The sequence below is a fragment of the Diabrotica virgifera genome, chromosome 1 (assembly GCF_917563875.1).
Source record: "Diabrotica virgifera virgifera chromosome 1, PGI_DIABVI_V3a".
NCBI classification, from domain to species: domain Eukaryota; kingdom Metazoa; phylum Arthropoda; class Insecta; order Coleoptera; family Chrysomelidae; genus Diabrotica; species Diabrotica virgifera.
The window spans coordinates 53,086,049-53,109,389 of NC_065443.1; the positions used below are offsets into that span (position 1 = coordinate 53,086,049).

The window sequence follows — 23,341 nt, forward strand, 5'->3', positions numbered from 1 at the left end:
CTTCAAATAAACTTTTTTATCCGATGCCTAGATTTTGTGTCATTTTGGAACTACTAATGAAATAAAAAATTTTAGTAGTTCCACAATGACACAAAATCTAGGCATCGGATAAAAAAGTTTATTTGAAGAACGTGTATTTTTTTGTTCTTCGTAATGGCGGTACAGGTTCGTTTTTTTAATATTGTATTTAATTACAGAGTAATTTCCACACATTAATACATTTTTCAAATTGGGCTCTGTACCGCCATTCTTTATTATATTACGAATACGTGTGCCAAATATCTCGAAAAAATATTCAAAATTACAGCCGCAATCTTGGAACGCGTTTTTGCTACCTTTTGATCGCTACTGTTTCCTCTTAACCCTTATCCGGGCAACACATTTTACTTACGTAACCGGGCAACTCGGGTCCGTTGGGCCCACCTCTGTTCTTTAATGTACTATTCATATTTACCCATATGTCTAATGTTCATTTTTGATTTTTTATTAAAGTTAAATTTAAATTCCCCATGTTTATCTCCCATACTGTTTCAACATATATATCGATGAAGCACTCAGGCACTGGAAGAAGAAGTGTAAAGGGATGGGGCTATCTATTGGGGATGAAACGTTATATACGTTGCACTATGCAGATGACCAGGTAGTTATTGCCCAAGACAAAGAAGACCTGGAGTATATGGCTAGAAAACTAATGGAAGAGTACAAAAAATGGGGCCTCGAAGTAAATGTCCAAAAAACACAATATCTTTGCGTAGGAGGAGAAAATAATCCAGATGACCTCGACTTAGAAGATGAAACTATTAAGAAATGTGACCAATGTACATATTTGGGGGTAAAACTGACAAAGACAGGACGAAGTGATGAAGCCATAAAAGACAGAATAACCAAAGGAAAACAAGTTATAGGTGCGTTGAATTCAGTATTATGGCAAAAAAATATAAGACCGGAAACGAAAAAACGAATATATAATACCATATTAAAACCAGTAATCGTCTATGGCTCAGAAGTGTGGCAGTTATCACAAAAACTTAAAGGTAACCTATTGGCAGTTGAAATGGATTTTTGGAGGAGAGCAGCGGGAAAGTCTAGATTAGAACATGTGAAAAATGAGGACATCAGGAGACAAATGAAAGTACAAAGATCAATTATAGAAGACATCAAAAAACAACAACTAATATGGTACGGACATGTTAGACGTATGAGGGAAGAAAGACTACCCAAAAAGATATTAGAATGGGTACCACCAGAGAAAAGAAAACGAGGACGACCACCAACAACATGGATCCAAGGAATCTCAAAAGCAATGTCAGCAAGAAATCTATCTGAAGAAGACTGGCAGAATAGACAGGCTTGGCGAACGGGAACCCAAAGGCGTATTACGCTGTGAACGGGATATATATATATATATATATATATATATATATATATATATATATATATATATATATATATATATATATAAATTTAAATTCTCTAGATTAAAAAAGGTGCTACTATAGTACCTATGCGGTCTACCTCGAGTGTGCGATCTACCTGAAGGATTTGCACAAAATAATGAAATGCAAAAAAACTTTTGTAGAAAAAATATTTATTTACAAGTAATAAAGATTTGGAGCCAAAGAAGACGTAATTAATGAATAAATAAAATCTTTTGTAAATTTAATAGGCCATTTTATTTTAAAAGACGGATTGGTATTTACGCATACCCTGGAAAAAGATTGCGGTGTTGTTGCCTTTCATTATTGTGTGAAAACCCTTCTGAGAAAAGAGTATAAAAGAGAAAATATAGTAGGCCCATAAAACTTACTCCAAAGTATATCTACATGATGATTGTTGAAACTCAGGTGCCCTGCAGTTAGTAGGAGTCCAATAAAGGCATAGATCTCTATAGAGCTCAATATGTCCAGTTCTCTATCCCCAGGACTTTTTCGGCTTCTTTATTTGTACACCTCACTATTTCGTTCACAAACAAACAAAAGGAATCAACAGGATCATCCACACTTTGACCAGGGGCTAACATTACTTTGTGTACTTTGCTTTTTATTATGTCGCAGGATCGCATACGTCCTGTCGGTTGTGGTTGACTCTTCCAGTTAGTTCCATCCTTAGTTTCAAAAATTACACACTCTGAAATCTGGGAACTGGTAGCTACACATTCTTCTTCATTATCACTCAATACTACTTGCTGATCATCCTCTTCACTTGCTTCCGAAAGATGATCTTCAATTTCAGAGTCACTTTCAATGCCAACTACTTCAGGAGAATCTTCATCATCGGAATCCCATAAATTATTAGCAATATCTTGCAGTTCTGCAGCTGATAATGGTTTTCGGGACATTTTATTCGCACTATCTACTTTCACTGTATTTCAATATAATTTTACTGGCTTAGTAGTTGTCGACACTAACATCGGTATCAAACGACTGATAGCAGATGCATTATTTATTGCAAAATATGTATAGGTACCTACCTAAAAATACTATTACATTCCAACAATCATTATCAGTTTTTACAATTCATTTAGAATATATATAACACCTATTGTAAGCATCTCTTTGATGTTCATATCAAGGAGATGTTTAAATTGTTTGTTGCACGTTTAGACTTTATTATTGGATGTCCGGAATCATAAAAGTCTTTTACATAATCCACAAAAACATTACCTGACTGCCAGATTAACTTACCCGACAGGCCCGTATTGCCCCTTTAAGTGACAAAATTTTTTCGACGCAAAAATGTCAAAAATGATAATGAATATTTTGAATAGCTCATGACTGTGTTGAAGGAAACACACTTGTAAACAAATTCAGTGATGCATAAAATTCAATAAAATTTTTATTTTATCAGTTTATGATAAGAGAATTGGCGTCTCGGGCCCGCCGGGCCCACCTTGCCCGGATAAGGGTTAAGCCGAAATTACACGGTTCAACCAAATTGAATCACAATTCTATTTACACGGTATCTGGAAAGTGAACTGTTCAACACATATTATCCTTCGAAAGATGTCGTCGAATGAAGTCATGCGTTTAGGAGTCGCATAAAATAATTATCGACAAAGAAGCTACGGAAATGCCATCGTTGGTGTGTGCGATCATAAGTATTAAGAAGACAAGCCTTACGTTGATCGTTTGTACGTATATTGATCATTTGTGATTTACGTATCTTTGTTAACTCACAAGTATAACGAATACTCATACTTTTAATTTTCAATTTTATGTCTTCTTTCTCGATCTCGGTTTTTATAACCCTTCGTTGTACAATTCGATAGACACTTACGAATACTTTTTTAAATGTTCCAGTAACAGAGACGTGTACTCTTCCTTTTATAATAATACGCTGTAAAAGTGAATCATGCAATTCTTGTTTTTACACTTACACATTCATTTCTCGTTCCGCACGTTGAAGATTGAACGTTAAAAGTGAAAATATTGCCCATGTTAAATTCTTTCAACGCCATTGAACGACAATATTCAGTGACATGGAATGATTCACTTTTATGTTTACATGGATCAATTTCGTTGCTTCATCCAAATTGAATGGCAAAAGTGAACCGTGTAATTTCGCACTTAGTACAAATGTGTAAGTACATATTAAAAGTTACAGCCCTTTGAAGTTACAAAATGAAAATCTATTTTTCCAATATATCGAAAATTGTTAGAGATTTTGTATTACAAATGAACATGTGGCTGTCTTATGGCTGAAACATCTTAAGAAAAATAATAGTGAAATTAGTGCAATCCATAAAAATTTTATGGGAGTTTTGTTCTCTGAAATCCACCCAAATGTTTGAGTACGTTCTAATTAAATTAATATTGTGGTACCATTTGTTAAACACAATGTTTTTATCGAGATGTGGCCTCTTTTTTAATACGTTTCAAAAATTCTAAGTAGGTACTTAACAAAATTTAATTATAAATAAATTTTCATATTACGAGTATTACGTGCTTTTTATACAGTGATGAGCGCGCTAATAAGCGGCAAAATAACGCAAAAGATAGAAAACATAATACATTGTGAAGTAAAAAGAGATGAAACTAGTAGAGATGGAAATTATCGACATAAACGTATAAATTAACCTTACATTACATGATTTCCCACCTTTAGATATATCAGAGGAGTACGACAACTGTCGCTGTGACAGGAGAATTTTATAAAATACTATAAAATTTTATAAAATACTCCTGTCACAGATGTGTAAAGGTGTATTTATACATTTATATCGATAATTTCCACCTCTATTAGATTCATCTCTTTTTACTTTACAATGTATTATGTTTTCCATTTTTTTGCGTTATTTTGCCGGTTATTTATTTATTAATTTATTAAAACTTACAAACACCACCTACCTAGGTAGTAATTACATGTAAGAGTGCTCATCACTCACTTGGTATAACAATATACACACAAGTACAAAATAAAAACACAGAAAGTAAACACATTAAAAAAAAGACACAAATTAATAAAATTTTAAAATTGAGTCCATCACTTATCTATTCATAACATTTTTTAATATCTCTTACACTACAGTTAAAGAGGTCTATATCACAAATCTTTATTAACGCATTACACTGTATACAGGGTGTCCCGAAAAGAATGGTCATAAATTATACCACACATTCTGGGGTCAAAAATAGTTCGATTGAACCTAACTTACCTTAGTACAAATGTGCTCACAAAAAAAGTTACAGCCCTTTGAAGTTACAAAATGAAAATCGATTTTTTTCAATATATCGAAAACTATTAGAGATTTTTTATTGAAAATGGACATGTATAATTCTTATGTCAGGAGCATCTTAAAACAAAATTATAGTGAAATTTGTCCACCCCATAACAGATTTATGGGGATTTTGTTCCCTTAAACCCCCCCAAACTTTTGTGTACGTTCCAATTAATTCATTATTGTGGTACCATTAGTTAAACACAACGTTTTTAAAACTTTTTTTGCCTCTTAGTATTTTTTCGATAAGCCAGTTTTTATTGAGATGCGGCTTCTTTTTCAATATATTTACGTAAAAATTTTATGGGGGTTTTGTTCCTTTAAACCCCCCTAATGTTTGTGTACGTTCCAATTAAACTATTATTGTGGTACCATTAGTTAAACACAGTGTTTTTAAAACTTTTGTCTCTTAGTCTTTTGTTCATAAGTCACCTTTTATCGAGATGTAGCTTCTTTTTCAAAATATACCTAAAAATGTAAATTATAAATAAATTTTCAGATTATTAACAGGTCTCTATAACCGTACTGAACCATATACAAATATGTGGTGGATTCGACAAATATTCAAAATATCTCGATAAACACTGGCTTATCGAAAAAGTACTAAGAGGCAAAAAAGTTTTAAAAATAATGTGTTTGACTAATAGTGCCACAATAATAATTTAATTGGAACGTACACAAAAGGTTGGGGGGGTTTAAGGGATCAAAACCCCCATAAAATTTGTATGGGGTGCACAAATTTTACTTAATTTTTTTTTTAAGATATTGCTGTCGTAAAAATGCCACATGTCAATTTTCAATAAAAAATTTTTGAGAGTTTTCGATATATGAAAAAAAATCGATTTTCATTTTGTAACTTCAAAGGGCTGTAACTTTTTTTGTGTGCACTATTGTATATAGGTAAGTGAGGTTCAATCAACCTATTTTTGACCCCAGAATCTGTGGTATAATTTATGACCAATCTTTTCGGGACACCCTGTATATGGTCGCTACCAGCGTACACTGATATATTGTCTTATGTAGGTATGTATATAATAATTGTCAGATGAATGGAACGTTTTTTTTTTTAATTTGAGTTACTCACAAGCTCATCCTGATGAGTGAAAAAGAAATCTCACCGTATTTATTTTTTCTATTTTCTGACACTCTCCTATATTGTTTTAGTTATTTATTCACGTATCAACAGCCTATGCTTTTCCAAATAACAAAGACGGCATTACATTTGAGAAGGAGTATCCTCCTCCAGCGAATCCGCATGAAGTTCTAAGCAGTATAAACTGGCTCAAAGAAGATGATTTGACTGATGCTTTAACAAAAAAGTAAGTTTAGGAACAAAATTGTAAACTTACTTGATAAATGTAGCTATTTTACTTAAATTGTATTGACTAATACCCTTAACCCATCATTGGACTCTATATGAGATTTTCTCTCACGGTTTCAGGTTATTCCACACAACTTTTTCCCCGGTAAATTACACAAGCTGTAGTTTCTTCTAGTCTCCTAATTATCCTTCCTCTACAGTCGAATAGACTCGTCTGCTCAGATGGCGGTTCAGTTGACTTAGTATAGAGACATTGTTAAGTCAGTGCCCTTTACGTGACATATTCTCTCATCGCGCGACCACCGTGTATGATATTTCGATAGTAAATTTAACCTAGAACCATTTTTCTCTAGACGCACTTGTACAAAAAGTGCAAATTAGTCACCCTAATGCACCCTGTGTCTAGGGACTAATTCACCTCTTTTTCAAAAACGTACCCCTTTAAATGGTAGCACTCCGCAGTTTTTTCATATTTAGAGGTCAATTATCTATATGAAGTAATAAAACCCCGTTAACGTTGCAGTTCCTTTTATCTCTCTTATTTTGAATATAATCAATAACCTACACCTTTTAATGAAATAGTATAAAATAAAATAGAATAGGTGCAAATTGTTTGTAAATTTTCTAGTAGGCATATAGTAATGCAATCCATATTTTCAGGTTATTAGGCGATATTCCCAACACCTACACATTTTCAAAAGCTCTATCGGAATCTTTGGTATACGAAAAGGCTAAAAAGTTGCCTATTATTATTTGCAGACCTGCTATAGGTAAGTTATGCTTTTAGATTATATGTAATATATGATAAAATAAAACATAAAACCACAACAGTTTTTAATTACCACAGAATAGTATCAAAATACTATGTTTGACTGTACAATAGTTTCCTCAGAACAAATTTTTAAATATCTGTTTGATTTTTCGTTCGCAATTTGCATTACATTCACATCTATCGGCCCAATCTCCTGGTCGTATCTTTCTTTCAAATTGCTATAAACTACATTATGTTGTTTGTGTAATGGACTCCCGTCGTCGCGTAAATGGACTCTAACAACCTGTTTATAGTACCTTACCTAACCTAAACGGTATTGTTTCAAAACTGACTTTTACGCGGTTGACTTTACTATTTCATTATTTATGTTTTTAGACACTAAGTTTAATTTTAGTTGACTTTATTTATTTTTAATAACTTACTTCTAAACAAATGAAAGACACTGAATTTATATCTTTTATTTTACAAACTACGATATCTAATTTATTTATTACACCAAATATAATAATTTATTTACATAATTACAATCACAAAAATATAGCGCGCCCGATACATATCACAGTACACCGACGTATTCAAATTCACAACTGACTTACTAATTCCAAAAAGCCCTATTTATACATTATTACAATGTTCCAGAATAAGAAACATTATTACGGAAGAATTCATCTTATTCTAGGATAACAATCGAAGAGTTATTTACATAAATATCAAATAAGCATTTTCTAGAAAGAAATATTGAGGTTAATATACCTGTTAAAAAGGTGCCCCTTTTAAATGCATTCATAAATCAAATTCGGCGAACAAGACCCTTTTTGTTAAATTATAATAAATATAGGAGCTGAAAACAGTCGGGTGACAAAAACACGTCACAGTATTATATACCTATATGATTTAAAAATTGAATAAATGCAAGTGTTTCCTATAATGACATTGGGGTAAGTAATTAACAGAGGCTTTTAGCTATTAGGTAAACTACAGAATATTTCCGGCTTAACACAAGGATTCTGCTCGCGAAACATTATATGCATATTTGACACTATGAGATGCAAAGTGGCCTAGCTCACAACCCACAATTTTACCAAAACGCTTTTATTACATTTAAGTTCTCCCTGAACTGCTCGTCAAAAGTTAGGGATATCGAAAATTATGCTCATTTTCATAGTTGAGTTTTTCGTAAACAGATTAACGGATTCCGCTAATGGTTTTTTATTATTTTAGATTTTTCTTTAGTATTTACACAGTTGGGCAAAGGTTAACTCAAATTTATTTTTTGTACTTATACCGGGTGGAAGAAAAGAAATGTTTTCTTAGGCACCCACGTTTGAGACACCCTGTAGGGAGGACGAGGTACAAATATGAGTATACATCATCATCTTGTTATAGTCTTATATTTTGTAAACATTTTGTTTTTTGATTGTCCCTGATATCTTTAAAAACAAAAAAATAGACGGTTTTGTAGTTTAACATGACGTATTTTAACCGAAACAAAAGTTTGAGAACCTTTAGTTCTCAAAATAGGGAGGAAAAGACTAGTTAAATAGGGAGGAAAAGACACAAAGATGGGTGTACATCGATATTATGTTGTAGGCTCATATTTTGTGAATTATTAGTTTTTTTTAATTTCTCTGATATCTTTAATAACAATGAAACTAGACGGTTTTACTCTTTAATATGTGTTTTAACAGACTACATGCGATACGTGACAAGAGCATATCTTATTATACCACTAAGATGAAATTATTTTCTACATAGAGTGCAAAAGGAACAGGGTGTTTAAAAAAGTCTGTGTTATGTACCTCTCGCTATTTAAAGAGCCTCCACGTAGAGACCAAATCCGTACTTATTCTTAAGAAAATTCCACCCCAAAACGTCACAGAGCCTCCGTTAAACAATCTCCTCTCTTTTATGTTGCGCTGTGCATATCGCTTACCTGGTCGACAATTAACTCGTATCGTCTTCTTCATGTACCGTGCTCGATTATTTAACGTTGGCTATCAAATTGGCTATAGCAATTTTGTTCACGGCAGCTCGGAAAAGCGATGGAGAGGATCTGTTATACCATTCTCTTAGGTTTTTAAGCCATGACGTTCTTCTTCGACCTGGCCCTCTTCTTCCGTCTACCTTGTCTTGTATTATTAAATGGAGTATATTATATCTCTCTGGGTGTCGCATAATATGGTCAAAATATTTAAGTTTTCGATTTTTAACTGTTCTGACGACTTCCGTGACTTTTCCCATCCAGTGCAAAACAACTTCGTTACGAACTCTATCCACCCAACTTATTCGTAGGATTCTTCGGTATACCCAAATTTCAAACGCTTCCAATTTCTTGAGAAGAGTATCTGTTAAAGTCCAACCTTCGACACCGTACAAACGAGTAGAGAACGCATAACATCTCACTAATATAATTTTAAGATTCAGAGTAATGTTGTTTCCACATAAAAGTTTCTTTATCTTAAAGAATGCAGCTCTGGCCTTCTCTATACGTATTCTAATTTCTTTGCTCATGTCCCAGTTCTCATTTAGATTACAACCAAGGTAGCTGATACTGTTAGTTCTCTCTAATTGTTCACCATAAGCTGTTACTACTACCGGGTGTATTGGCGTCTTACTGACAACCATCACCTTGGTCTTTGCGGTGTTTAGTTTGAGTCCATATTCATCACACGTTGTGGTAATCGTATTAATCAGATGTTGAAGGTCTTCATAATTGCTCGCAATTAACACCGTGTCATTTGCATATCTCAAATTATTAATATTGAAGCCATTCATTTTGATACCACATTGAGCATTATCCACTGCTTTATTGAAAACAAACTCAGAATAGATGTTAAATATTAGTGGGGACAAAATGCAGCTCTGCCTTACTCCTCTTCGTATTTGAAGTTCTTCAGACGTGTCCCGGCCAATCCTAATGTTTGCACGTTGATGCCAGTAAAGATTTTTGATAATGCGCAGGTCTTTATCATCAATACCCACTTTCTGAAGAATAGCAATCATTTCAGTATGTTTTACCCGATCAAAGACCTTCTCAAAGTAAATGAAACACATATAAACCGGATGTCCGACATCTCTGCATGTCTGTACCATAACCTGAATACTAAACAGTGCTTCTCTGGTCCCAAGGTTATTGCGGAATCCAAACTGTGTATCATCAAGCTGTTCTTCTATTTTTTGGTACATCCTAGAGAGCAGCCAATCCGTTGGTATATAGCCAGTTTGATAAACTTTATTAAAAAGTTGAAGGACAGATCTTTACTTTCGAAGAGCTTTATTATTTCACTCGGTATTTCGTCTGGTACCGTCGCTTTTCTGGTCTTTGATAATCTTATTGCTTGTTCAATTTCGTCCATAGTTACCTACGTCAGGTCCTGTAACTACTTCGTTAATTTCAAGCTCGGGCCTTTCATCATTAAACAGTTCCTCAATGTAGTCTTTCCATCTGTCTATTTTATCCAAATCAGGGATAATCAGTTTTCCGTCTCTATCAACGATGTAATTTGCATGTTTTTTGTTCCGACTGGTGAGTGCTTTTATTTTTTTATACATATTAAATGAATCAGTCATGTTTTGTCTGCAACTCTTCAATTTCTAAACATTTATCTAACAATAAAACACTGAAAACGTTTGTTTTCTATACTTCCACAAAATTTATTATAACTAAGTGACTACAGCTGTTTCGGCGGAGTGCCTTTCTCAAGTGATATAGTTTACAATGTGTTTGCCTTTTTAAGTCTTCAACTGAAGAGGTTGAGGAGTGGGGAGCTGTTTGTCTCGAGTTGGTCATTCAGAATTATATCTGTATTTTTCAGTTTATTAATTTCCATAGATTCTAAAAAAGATAGCTTAAGGCCTTTATTTTGAATATGTAGAATTTGAAACTCTTCATTGAAAGAATGATTATGATCTAGAAGGTGAAGTGCGTATGTAGAAGTGTCTGTTTTTCTATTGTTGAATGCCCTTTTGTGTTCTGCTATCCGTTTGTCAAAAGTTCTGCCAGTTTGACCGATGTACGTTTTCGGACAGTCACCACAAGTTAGTTTGTACACACCACTCTGTAGTTGCTTTCTCTTTCGGCTTTTATTGTTCTTAATATATTTGCTTAAGTTGTTGTTAGTTCTGAAAGCTGGTGTTATTCCTTTCTTTTTTATGTATCTGGCTATCTTTGTTGTTATCTTGCCAGTATATGTGAGAGAGCAGAAGGTACTGGGTTCTTTCTGTGGTGGTGGATACACTAATTTCAGGGCTTTTTTATGGAGTTTTTGGTTTAAAATTTTGTTAACTGTTTGTTCGTTATAGCCGTTGTTTACTGCTATTTGTTTAATGATGTTTAGTTCTATCTCGAAGTTATTTTTTGTCATGGGAATTTCTGTCAGTCTATGTATCATGCTATGGTAGGCTGCTAATTTGTGTTGTGTAGGATGGGATGATGAATTGTGTATAGTTGTGTCAGTATGGGTAGGTTTATGATATACGGAGAACTCATGTTTGTTGTGTAGTCTGGAAATCGTTACATCTAGAAAGTTTATGGAGTTATTCTGTTCTGTTTCTATTGTAAACTCAATATTATTATGAAGTGAATTAATATATGATAGAAATTGGTCAAGTTGTCTGTTAGTTCCTGTAAAGCATACTAGTATATCATCCACGTATCTCCACCAATATAAGAACTGTTTAAATACGGGATGTTTAGAAATTGTTGTTTCAAGTTGGTTCATAAATATATCTGATAGCAATGGGCTTAGAGGATTACCCATAATAAGTCCTGCACTGTTATTTGTGTATATTTGATTATTGAATTCAAAATAGTCTTGATTTATGCAAATTTCAAGAAGGTGTAAAATTTCAGATGCAATGATCGGATTTGTACTATTATGGTCTAAAAGATTTTTAACTAAAACAAAAGTTTCTGTAGGAGGAACACTAGGAAAAAGATTTTTTACGTCAAATGAAATTAGTCTGGAGTTGTTGGGCAATTGAAAATGTTGTATTTTATTAACTAGTTCTAGTGTATTTTTTACGGTGAATTTAGGTGAAAATTTAGTGTAGTCTGTAATAATATCTGACAGTTTTTTTTGAAAGTTTATATGACGGAGCTGTATAAAAAGAAACTACAGGTCTTATTGGGTGGTCAGGTTTGTGTAGTTTAATAAAAGAGTATAATTTAGGAGGTTGTGGGTTCATAATATTAAGGTATTTCTGTTCTGTTGGATTTAGTATTGATTTTGAATTTTCAATGGCTAGTTTAATTTGTTTTCGGTATTTTTCTGTGGGGTCTTTGTTTAGTTTTATACTGTTTTGGTTAGTTAAAAATTCTATTGTTTTGTTATTATAGTCTCGTTTGTCGATAGCAATAGTAGTGTTACCTTTGTCTGCTTTTGTAAATATTATGTCATGTTTTATTGATTTATTTTTAATTGAAACGGCTATTTGGTTTTCTTTGAAACAGGAATTATTAGTTTCACTACATACATCAGTAATAGATTTTGAAATAATGCTTTTTTCTATGTTTTTGGCAGTTTTGTTTAACGCATCATTTCAAAATCTATTACTGATGTATATAGTGAAACTAATAATTCCTGTTTCAAAGAAAACCAAATAGCCGTTTCAATTAAAAATAAATCAATAAAACATGACATAATATTTACAAAAGCAGACAAAGGTAACACTACTATTGATATCGACAAACGAGACTATAATAACAAAACAATAGAATTTTTAACTAACCAAAACAGTATAAAACTAAACAAAGACCCCACAGAAAAATACCGAAAACAAATTAAACTAGCCATTGAAAATTCAAAATCAATACTAAATCCAACAGAACAGAAATACCTTAATATTATGAACCCACAACCTCCTAAATTATACTCTTTTATTAAACTACACAAACCTGACCACCCAATAAGACCTGTAGTTTCTTTTTATACAGCTCCGTCATATAAACTTTCAAAAAAACTGTCAGATATTATTACAGAATACACTAAATTTTCACCTAAATTCACCGTAAAAAATACACTAGAACTAGTTAATAAAATACAACATTTTCAATTGCCCAACAACTCAAGACTAATTTCATTTGACGTAAAAAATCTTTTTCCTAGTGTTCCTCCTACAGAAACTTTTGTTTTAGTTAAAAATCTTTTAGACCATAATAGTACAAATCCGATCATTGCATCTGAAATTTTACACCTTCTTGAAATTTGCATAAATCAAGACTATTTTGAATTCAATAATCAAATATACACAAATAACAGTGCAGGATTTATTATGGGTAATCCTCTAAGCCCATTGCTATCAGATATATTTATGAACCAACTTGAAACAACAATTTCTAAACATCCCGTATTTAAACAGTTCTTATATTGGTGGAGATACGTGGATGATATACTAGTATGCTTTACAGGAACTAACAGACAACTTGACCAATTTCTATCATATATTAATTCACTTCATAATAATATTGAGTTTACAATAGAAACAGAACAGAATAACTCCATAAACTTTCTAGATGTAACGATTTCCAGACTACACAACAAACATAAGTTCTCCGTATATCATAAACCTACCCATACTGACACAACTATACACAATTCATCATCCCATCCTACACAACACAAATTAGCAGCCTACCATAGCATGATACATAGACTGACAGAAATTCCCATGACAAAAAATAACTTCGAGACAGAACTAAACATCATTAAACAAATAGCAGTAAACAACGGCTATAACGAACAAACAGTTAACAAAATTTTAAACCAAAAACTCCATAAGAAAGCCCTGAAATTAGTGTATCCACCACCACAGAAAGAACCCAGTACCTTCTGCTCTCTCACATATACTGGCAAGATAACAACAAAGATAGCCAGATACATAAAAAAGAAAGGAATAACACCAGCTTTCAGAACTAACAACAACTTAAGCAAATATATTAAGAACAATAAAAGCCGAAAGAGAAAGCAACTACAGAGTGGTGTGTACAAACTAACTTGTGGTGACTGTCCGAAAACGTACATCGGTCAAACTGGCAGAACTTTTGACAAACGGATAGCAGAACACAAAAGGGCATTCAACAATAGAAAAACAGACACTTCTACATACGCACTTCACCTTCTAGATCATAATCATTCTTTCAATGAAGAGTTTCAAATTCTACATATTCAAAATAAAGGCCTTAAGCTATCTTTTTTAGAATCTATGGAAATTAATAAACTGAAAAATACAGATATAATTCTGAATGACCAACTCGAGACAAACAGCTCCCCACTCCTCAACCTCTTCAGTTGAAGACTTAAAAAGGCAAACACATTGTAAACTATATCACTTGAGAAAGGCACTCCGCCGAAACAGCTGTAGTCACTTAGTTATAATAAATTTTGTGGAAGTATAGAAAACAAACGTTTTCAGTGTTTTATTGTTAGATAAAATGAACTTCCATCAAGTAACGGTCGAATCCATCAATTCTAAACATTTGTCTTCAAAGTATGGTTCTTTTGCCGCTCGTATCTTAGTCCTTATCTCTTTACTAATGCGTTTATACATTTCGATGTTTTGGTTCTTAAATTTGCGTCTTTTTTCCATCAAATTCAAAATCTCATCGTTCTTCCACTGTTGCTTCCTTTGATTGTTCTCATTAAAGTTTGGAGTTGAGTTGCTTATAATCGTTTTGATTTGGTTCCAATGATCCTCGATGGATTCTTGTTGTTCGCTATTCTCAAAATTGCTCTCTAAATTGTTTACAATCCCCTGACTGTTGTTTCTAATAAAATCGGTATCCAGTTTGTCAGAGGATCGTTGTTGTTTTATCCGTTTAAGCTTTAATTTTATTTCGGCTAACAATAGAATATGATCAGATGGCACATCGGCGCCAGGACAGGTTTTTACAGACTTTACTGCATTTCTGTACATTTTCAACGCTCACTGATGGTTATGTAATCAATTCGGTTTCTTACGATATTATGGGGGGGGGGGGTCTACCCCAAAATCCCGTCAACCAAAATCCCGACAGCCACAATCCCGACGGTCAAAATCCCGACACGCCAGAATCCCGACAGGCCAAAATCCCGACAGGCCAGAATCCTGAAAGATTTGATAAGTTTCATTTATTTCCTGTTTTTTGTTTATGGCCATCTGTTTTTTTATTTTTTGTTACTAAACAACAGTATTTTGTATTAAAAGTATTAAACAAAAGTCGGAATTTTTACTTATGCGAGGATTGTTGCATGTTGTGATTTTGCCCTGTCGGTATTCTGGCGTGTCGGGATTTTGGCGTGTCGGTGTTTTGGCCGTCGGGATTTTGGCTGTCGGGATTTTGGCTGTCGGGATTTTGGCTGTCGGGATTTTGGGCGGCACCGATTATGGGGGGTAACTCTTATAGGTGTCAATAAAAACTGTTTACCTTATGTGCCTTTCTGTTTTTAAAGTTTTTTTAACTGTTATTTTTTATTGTTAATTTAGTTTTGTTTCAGTTAAAATACATGTTAAAGAGTAAAACCACCTATCTTCTTTGTTTCTAAAGATATCAGGTACATTCAAAAAACAAAATGTTCACAAAATATAAGACTATGAATACTAACATTTGTACCACGTCCTTACTACAAGGTGTCTCAAAGTTAACATAAGAAAAACATTTCTGTTTTTCCACCCGGTATAAGTAGGTATAAAAAAAAGTTTGAGTAAATCTTTGCACAACTATTTAAATACTAAAGAAAAATCTAACATAATAAAAAAATTAGGGGAATCCGTTTTGGTTCACGAAAAAAGCAACTATGAAAATGAGCATAATTTTCTATATCCCTAACCTCTGACGAGCTGTTTATTTTCAGATGCAGAGTGGCTCAAGCTACCAATGATTTTGCTTCTAACTGACTATTTTCTTCAAATTCTTCCTCAGAGTCAATATTGTGGCCTGGAGTTTCTAATTTGTCAAAAACAATGATCTCATCATCGTCATCGTCTTGTATGTGTTCATTGTCAGATTCATCCTCCAACTCAATCCATAGCATTTGAATTTTCTCTTGTTCTCTTGCATAATCTCCCATCGCCATGAGAAATATGCTGTAACAAAAAGTTACGTTATTATAGTAAAAACAAACGCCAAAAACGGACTGTAATACGAATTTTTAATAGAAAAATAACAAGTTTACTAGCCTTAAAATAATAACAAGCTTACTAGACTTTGATTCTAGCGGAAAAAATGCACACTCTGTCACACTGCTGTTACACTAACCAGCAGTAGACGCCATTCCAAGAAGCTACTACCGTTCTACTACTAAGATCCGCCTCTGGATCGAAACGGATCGCCGGTTTTCGACAAATTTCGGTGCTGTCGGTCTGAGACTATTATAGGCTTAGATTTTGCGTACCAAAAAAAAGTTTATTAATACATTAGCAAGCTGAAAAATTGTTAATAGCTTAACGGTGTCTAGTCGGACAAACTTTGATGTACGGGAACACTGGAACAGGGGAAGTTTTAATAATTGTGGAACAGGTTACAGGTTTCGAACGTCAGACTACGAAAAAGTCCCATGTATTTTGTCGGACAGAACTTCCAATTGATTTGTTACTCTTTCATTAAACTCTCATGCAAAAATCAGACTGCTATTTACTACCAATATAATCCTGTCATTTGACATGTTCTACGTGTCGGACTTATTAAAATGCCCAACATATTTGTCGGACAAACATTTTTTATTTTTTCATAATTATAATATAAAGTTTGCTATTGAATAAACTTAAAAACAACCTTCTAGTTTTCACAATCAGAAACTTGTCAGGATGACACGTTCCACAATTAAAATCACGTTCTACAATTAAAACTTCCCCTGTCCCAATGTTCCCATTCATCAAAGTTTGTCCGACTAGACCCTGTTAAGCTGTTAAACAATTTTCACCTTGCTATTAATCAACTTTTTTTGGTACGCGGGTTCCAGGCCTAATAGGTTAGCAACGAAGGATTAAAGCAAAAATATTTTGTTTTATTTAATTTGTACTTTATTTTAAATTACTTTATAAATGAAATAAATCTAAATATATTTTTCCATTTTAGTAATTCCGGCATTTAAAGATCCAATACCTGGATGGACAAACAACCTTCAAGGACCTGCTGGTATATTCGTCGGAGCAGGAAAAGGTGTAATCAGAACTGTATATATGAATTGTGACAGTTATGCAAATTTTGCTCCCATCGATTGTACGGTTAGTGCTATTATGATGTACGCATGGCACTATCTTACCACTAAGTAAGTAAGAAGATTGATGGATTCGACCGTTACTTGATGGAAGTTCATTTTATCTAACAATAAAACACGAAAACGTTTGTTTTCTATACTTCCACAAAATTTATTATATCTAAGTGACTACAGCTGTTTCGGCGGGGTGCCTTTCTCAAGTAATATAGTTTACAATGTGTTTGCCTTTTTAATCTTCAACTGAAGAGGTTGAGGAGTGGGGAGCTGTTTGTCTCGAGTTGGTCATTCAGAATTATATCTGTATTTTTCAGTTTATTAATTTCCATAGATTCTAAAAAAGATAGCTTAAGGCCTTTATTTTGAATATGTAGAATTTGAAACTCTTCATTGAAAGAATGATTATGATCTAGAAGGTGAAGTGCGTATGTAGAAGTGTCTGTTTTTCTATTGTTGAATGCCCTTTTGTGTTCTGCTATCCGTTTGTCAAAAGTTCTGCCAGTTTGACCGATGTACGTTTTCTGACAGTCACCACAAGTTAGTTTGTACACACCACTCTGTAGTTGTTTTAGTTAAGAATCTTTTAGACCATAATAGTACAAATCCGATCATTGCATCTGAAATTTTACACCTTCTTGAAATTTGCATAAATCAAGACTATTTTGAATTCAATAATCAAATATACACAAACAACAGTGCAGGACTTATTATGGGTAATCCTCTAAGCCCATTGCTATCAGATATATTTATGAACCAACTTGAAACAACAATTTCTAAACATCCCGTATTTAAACAGTTCTTATATTGGTGGAGATACGTGGATGATATACTAGTATGCTTTACAGGAACTAACAGACAACTTGACCAATTTCTATCATATATTAATTCACTTCATAATAATATTGAGTTTACAGTAGAAACAGAACAGAATAACTCTATAAACTTTCTAGATGTAACGATTTCCAGACTACACAACAAACATGAGTTCTCCATATATCATAAACCTACCCATACTGACACAACTATACACAATTCATCATCCCATCCTACACAACACAAATTAGCAGCCTACCATAGCATGATACATAGACTGACAGAAATTCCCATGACAAAAAATAACTTCGAAATAGAACTAAACATCATTAAACAAATTGCAGTAAACAACGGCTATAACGAACAAACAGTTAACAAAATTTTAAACCAAAAACTCCATAAGAAAGCCCTGAAATTAGTGTATCCACCACCACAGAAAGAACCCAGTACCTTCTGCTCTCTCACATATACTGGCAAGATAACAACAACAATAGCCAGATACATAAAAAAGAAAGGAATAACACCAGCTTTCAGAACTAACAACAACTTAAGCAAATATATTAAGAACAATAAAAGCCGAAAGAGAAAGCAACTACAGAGTGGTGTGTACAAACTAACTTGTGGTGACTGTCCGAAAACGTACATCGGTCAAACTGGCAGAACTTTTGACAAACGGATAGCAGAACACAAAAGGACATTCAACAATAGAAAAACAGACACTTCTACATACGCACTTCACCTTCTAGATCATAATCATTCTTTCAATGAAGAGTTTCAAATTCTACATATTCAAAATAAAGGCCTTAAGCTATCTTTTTTAGAATCTATGGAAATTAATAAACTGAAAAATACAGATATAATTCTGAATGACCAACTCGAGACAAACAGCTCCCCACTCCTCAACCTCTTCAGTTGAAGATTAAAAAGGCAAACACATTGTAAACTATATTACTTGAGAAAGGCACCCCGCCGAAACAGCTGTAGTCACTTAGATATAATAAATTTTGTGGAAGTATAGAAAACAAACGTTTTCGTGTTTTATTGTTAAGTAAGAAGATGATTTTTATTCTTAAGTTGATATAAATAATACATTAGAGTGTAGGAATTTTTTCGTGGACTGTATCGTATCGTATATGATATAATTAGCTTCCATTGCATCTTCACCGTTTGGACTGCTTAAATTGTGGATTGCTGGTTCAGCTGGAACCAGGATTTCTTTTTCTGTAGGTACCTACTTATTGCGGCATCGTATCTACTTTCCTTACCGGTTTTGTAACAACCTGGCTATTACTTGATCAGATGGTCGATCAGTCTATGTTTACATAAAATATATCCTCTGTATCTGATTCCCGGCGAGAATGTCTCCTGTTTTTAGGAGTCTTCTTGTGACCTGGTGGAAGAAGTATGTTGTCCTATTCACGGCCGCATCCCTCAATAGTGTGTACTGGAGCCTTTCTCGGATGTTTGCATTTGATACTCGGTCTTGCCATGTTGACCCATCTAGAAACCGGTAATATGCTGTCCCTGTCCCCTCTAAATTCCTCCAGTTGGTTTCTGCCGTGGAACTCCATACTGGAACTGCGTACAACATCACAGCCCTAACGTCGGCCTGAAACAGCTGGATTTCCTTGGCCTTCGTCAGGGGAGAGGTCCTAAAAATATAAGGTTGTATTAGTCTTTTTACTAACATGGCTTTTACCTTGGTTTGCTTCATCTGCATCGTGAAGTTCAGCTTTCTGTCGAGATGGGCTCTTTAAGTGTTTGACCAATGGTTCGATCTGATGACGTTTCCTCTTATGGTCAGTTCTACTGCTGGTGGATTACGTTGCTGCGTAAAAATGATAAACTGTATCTTCATTGCGTTGATTTTGTTCTTCCATTTGTCCGCGAATTCTTAAATTCTCTCCACGTGGTCTTTTAAGGTTCAGGCAATTCTTCTGTCTTCTTTTCCTGATGTGTAGATGACTGTATCGTCTACATACAGGGCTTGTATCTGGTGGTAAATCGGAAACAAAAATGTTAAATAAAATTGGTGATAAAATACTGCCCTGAGGCATCCCTTCCTGGACTTCTGGTACGTTGGACATCTTTCGATCAGCTGAAAGTTGAAAAGTTCTATTAGTTAAATATTTATCATAAATATTAACGAAATAATTGGGTAACCTAGTTCTTTATAACTTGAAGATAGGGGCTTTCTTCCAGAGCCTCTTCTATATTCAGGATGGCCATTCCTGTCTTCTGACTCTTTTTAAACCGGATTTTGGTGTCGTAGACAACTCTAGCAAGTTTTAGTTCGCACTTCGCAGTTCCTTCCTTTTCTGGATCCAAATTGATCCTCCTGTATGATTCTTTTTCTTTCTGCGTGTTTCATCAGCCTTTTCTCCAATATATTCCCTAAGGATATCAGTAGGGATATTGGCCTGTAGTTTTCCGGTTTTCTTCCCTTCGTTTTCAGTTTTAGCAGAGGGATGATCTTTTCATGTTTTCAGTTGTTCAGAAAACGCGCATTTTCTAGACAAACTCTAAAAATGTTGTAAAATTTTACTAGTACATATTTTCTTTGGTAATACGTTCCATTTCTGGAGCTCTGGATCCTTTAAGTTTGCTGATAACTTTAGCTAATTTGGTTGGATTTAGGTAGGTAGTATTTTTCCTCTACTAAAAATTGATTCCTCCTTGTTATCCTGTCGTACTCTTGTTCACTTCCTCGATGGTTTGTTAGTCAGATATATTCCAATTTTGCCTATGTGTTGCAGCCAGTCTTGTTGCAATTGGATCCACTTTTCCTTGGGTTTCGAAGTGTGTTCCTTCCGCATGTGTTATATGGGTCTTAGAATTTTTCAAACATTTCCATGAGAAATCCATACAAGAAAAGAGATATTCGGATAATTCAAAAAACAAAATCTTGGAGATGCCTCCGAGATAATACGAAACTACTATAAAACAAAATTAGCCCTTCAATTGTTCCACAGAATTTTTTAAAGTTAGGAGATAATACAATGCTTCCATTCACAACCCGTATAATGCCATTTAAGCAAAAATTGTTTATTACCAGAATAATAACAAACGATGATAATAATATATGTAGTGGAGCAGGGGGCTAGTTGTAACAATTTTCATAAAATCAAATATATCTTGAAAGCTATTTTCCCAATTATCACTAATTAAACACTAAACGCTAGTTTAACTCTTTCTGAATAAAATTGAACTGAAGAAAAGTTACGAAGACTGTTATTTTTTAATCAACTAGCATTTTACCAAAAAAAGTGCATTGTTACAACTTACCCCGCGCTTGGGGCTAGTTGTAACATCTATTGGGGCAGGTTGTAACATTACGAAAATTCGAATTTTTTGGAATGTTTCGAAGAAAATACCAACGTTGGTCCTGTTAAAAGATGTTGCTCGACTTCTTAAGGTGGCTTCTGCTCTTCTTAAATATAAATGTAGATTTCTACGCATAAAATTTTGGACCCAATCTGGACCAAATGTATAATTTTGATACCAAGAAGAAGGAAGTTGCTTAGCACTGAGTTTCACAGCATATTGGTAAGGCAGTTTTCGCATCTTCATGGGATTTAGTCCAAAATATACTTCGGTGCACTTCAGAATATACGAAGCCATTTTACTTTCTTCTTCGGCTGTAAAAACTATCCCTGGTTTAGTACAGCCCACTTGTAGACTCTTAATATTTTTCTTTTTTTCTATATCGTTATAAAGATACATGACACAATCCGTGCTGTTTTACTTGCTTGCTTTATGCTACATTGATTATCTAAAATTTCCGCATAACCTAACTCGTAGACTTCACTTCCTGACTTTGAGTTGCCCTTTCTGATTTTCTTTTATGTTGTCTCATTCTGGACTACTTATTACTTAACTAAATAATACGTTTTTATATTGTAGATCATAAGTTTAGTAAGATTCAGCGCAATTTGTAACATGTTACAACAAGCCCCAACGTTTTAGCACACTTTTGTATATTTATTAAAATAACTGTAAAAACATCTTGCTAATCGTAAAATCGTTAAGCAATATCAAAGTATAACTAAATTTAAAAAAGAAATAAACACCGAAAGATTAATTTCCGTTTAAAACAATAGCGATAACTAAAATTTTATGAGAGTCAAATTTTAAATTACCTCATCTAAATGAAGCACGTGCACAAAAATACTATTTGCAACTATCGGAGGATGGCTGGTTAGACGGTGTCATTTGCAGGGCGATAAGAGAATACTATTGAGGCAGCTAAATTAGTTAAAAACGGTCAAATAACCTATGAAAAAGCCGTGTTACTACTTACCCCTGTTACAACAAGCCCCTTGTTCCCCTACCTACAAACTGATGTAAGACTCTTGAAAATCGGAATACAAATAAAAAAGTTATAAATGGTCAAACTTAACCAAAAATTTTTAGTGTCGGAATTTTGTGCCGTGGAGTGTACATACATGTATATGTTACAGGTAAAGTTAGGTAAACGCGTAATTCTAGGATTATCCGGGTAATGTGCGAAGTACTCGCCAGGTTTTGGTAAAATAAATGCCTGCTTTCAACACCCCGGTGTCTACATATGCTAGCATCTGTAATAGACCAGGGCTCATCTGTAAAAATATTAGCACATTTGGACGTTGAGAGGTGACTCAAATTTTTTTGCAAAAAATTACTTGAAAATAAATCGAATAATAATATTTGAGTTATCCTCCCTCTCAAAAAGGTCCGGAACATTGTTTAAATAATCAAAATGTCAAAAAATGAAGGAAAAATTCGATTTTTTTCTTCGTTTTTTTATTATAACTTATAAAGTATTCATTTTCGAGAAAAGTTGTACTAACATAAAAGTTTCGTAATTAAATTTCCTACAATATAGAATTGGTTAAGAATTTAAAAAATAGTCACCCTTGTTGCAAAATAGCAATAATTGCGAAAAAAAACATACAAAAACAAGTATCCGCATTTTACGTTTTTCAACCATTTATGCTACACTTAGGACCTTCATATTTCACACAGAAAAACTTTATGATACAGTAAAATAATATTGTAAATTTCATTAAGATCGGTTTAATAGATTTTGCAAAATAAATTTTGCAATCCAGCTTTCGCAAAAAAAATTCATTTTTTCAAAATGTTACAGGACTGAAAATAAAGCAGATAACAAGTTAACATTTTTTTTTGCATATAGAAGTTAACTGTACCTTTCATTTACAATTTGGAAAATTAAAATCGATTAACTACCACGGCGTCAGGAATTTTTTTAAGTAAACATTCATTATTGGTGCTACGCGCAGGACAGCGGATAGTTTGCTCTTATTGGGCATTCCAATGACCTTTGATAATGATTGATACATTTTAATTTTTATTAAATTTCGGTATAAATAAATAAATTTGTTTAGTGCAAAATAAAAACTCATACTCTATCCTTTGAAATAACACTTTTATTAGCAAAAACTTTATTGTTTATATATTTTAACTTAGAGAATAAAAGTTTATTATTTTTAAACATATGCAATTGTTTAAACAATATTTCACAA

At 33.5% G+C, this 23,341-nt stretch overlaps 1 protein-coding gene across 2 annotated transcripts in view; it reads left to right on the forward strand.

The window, feature by feature from the left end:
- Positions 1–23,341, forward strand: part of LOC114324950 (putative fatty acyl-CoA reductase CG5065) — a 150,563-nt gene that overhangs the window by 78,853 nt on the left and 48,369 nt on the right. For both annotated transcript variants that reach the window (XM_050655410.1, XM_050655450.1), the window contains exons 4-6: positions 5,882–6,036; positions 6,699–6,808; positions 16,865–17,057. In XM_050655410.1, coding sequence (XP_050511367.1) covers positions 5,882–6,036; positions 6,699–6,808; positions 16,865–17,057 — 458 coding nt within the window. The remainder of the gene's footprint in view (positions 1–5,881; positions 6,037–6,698; positions 6,809–16,864; positions 17,058–23,341) is intronic.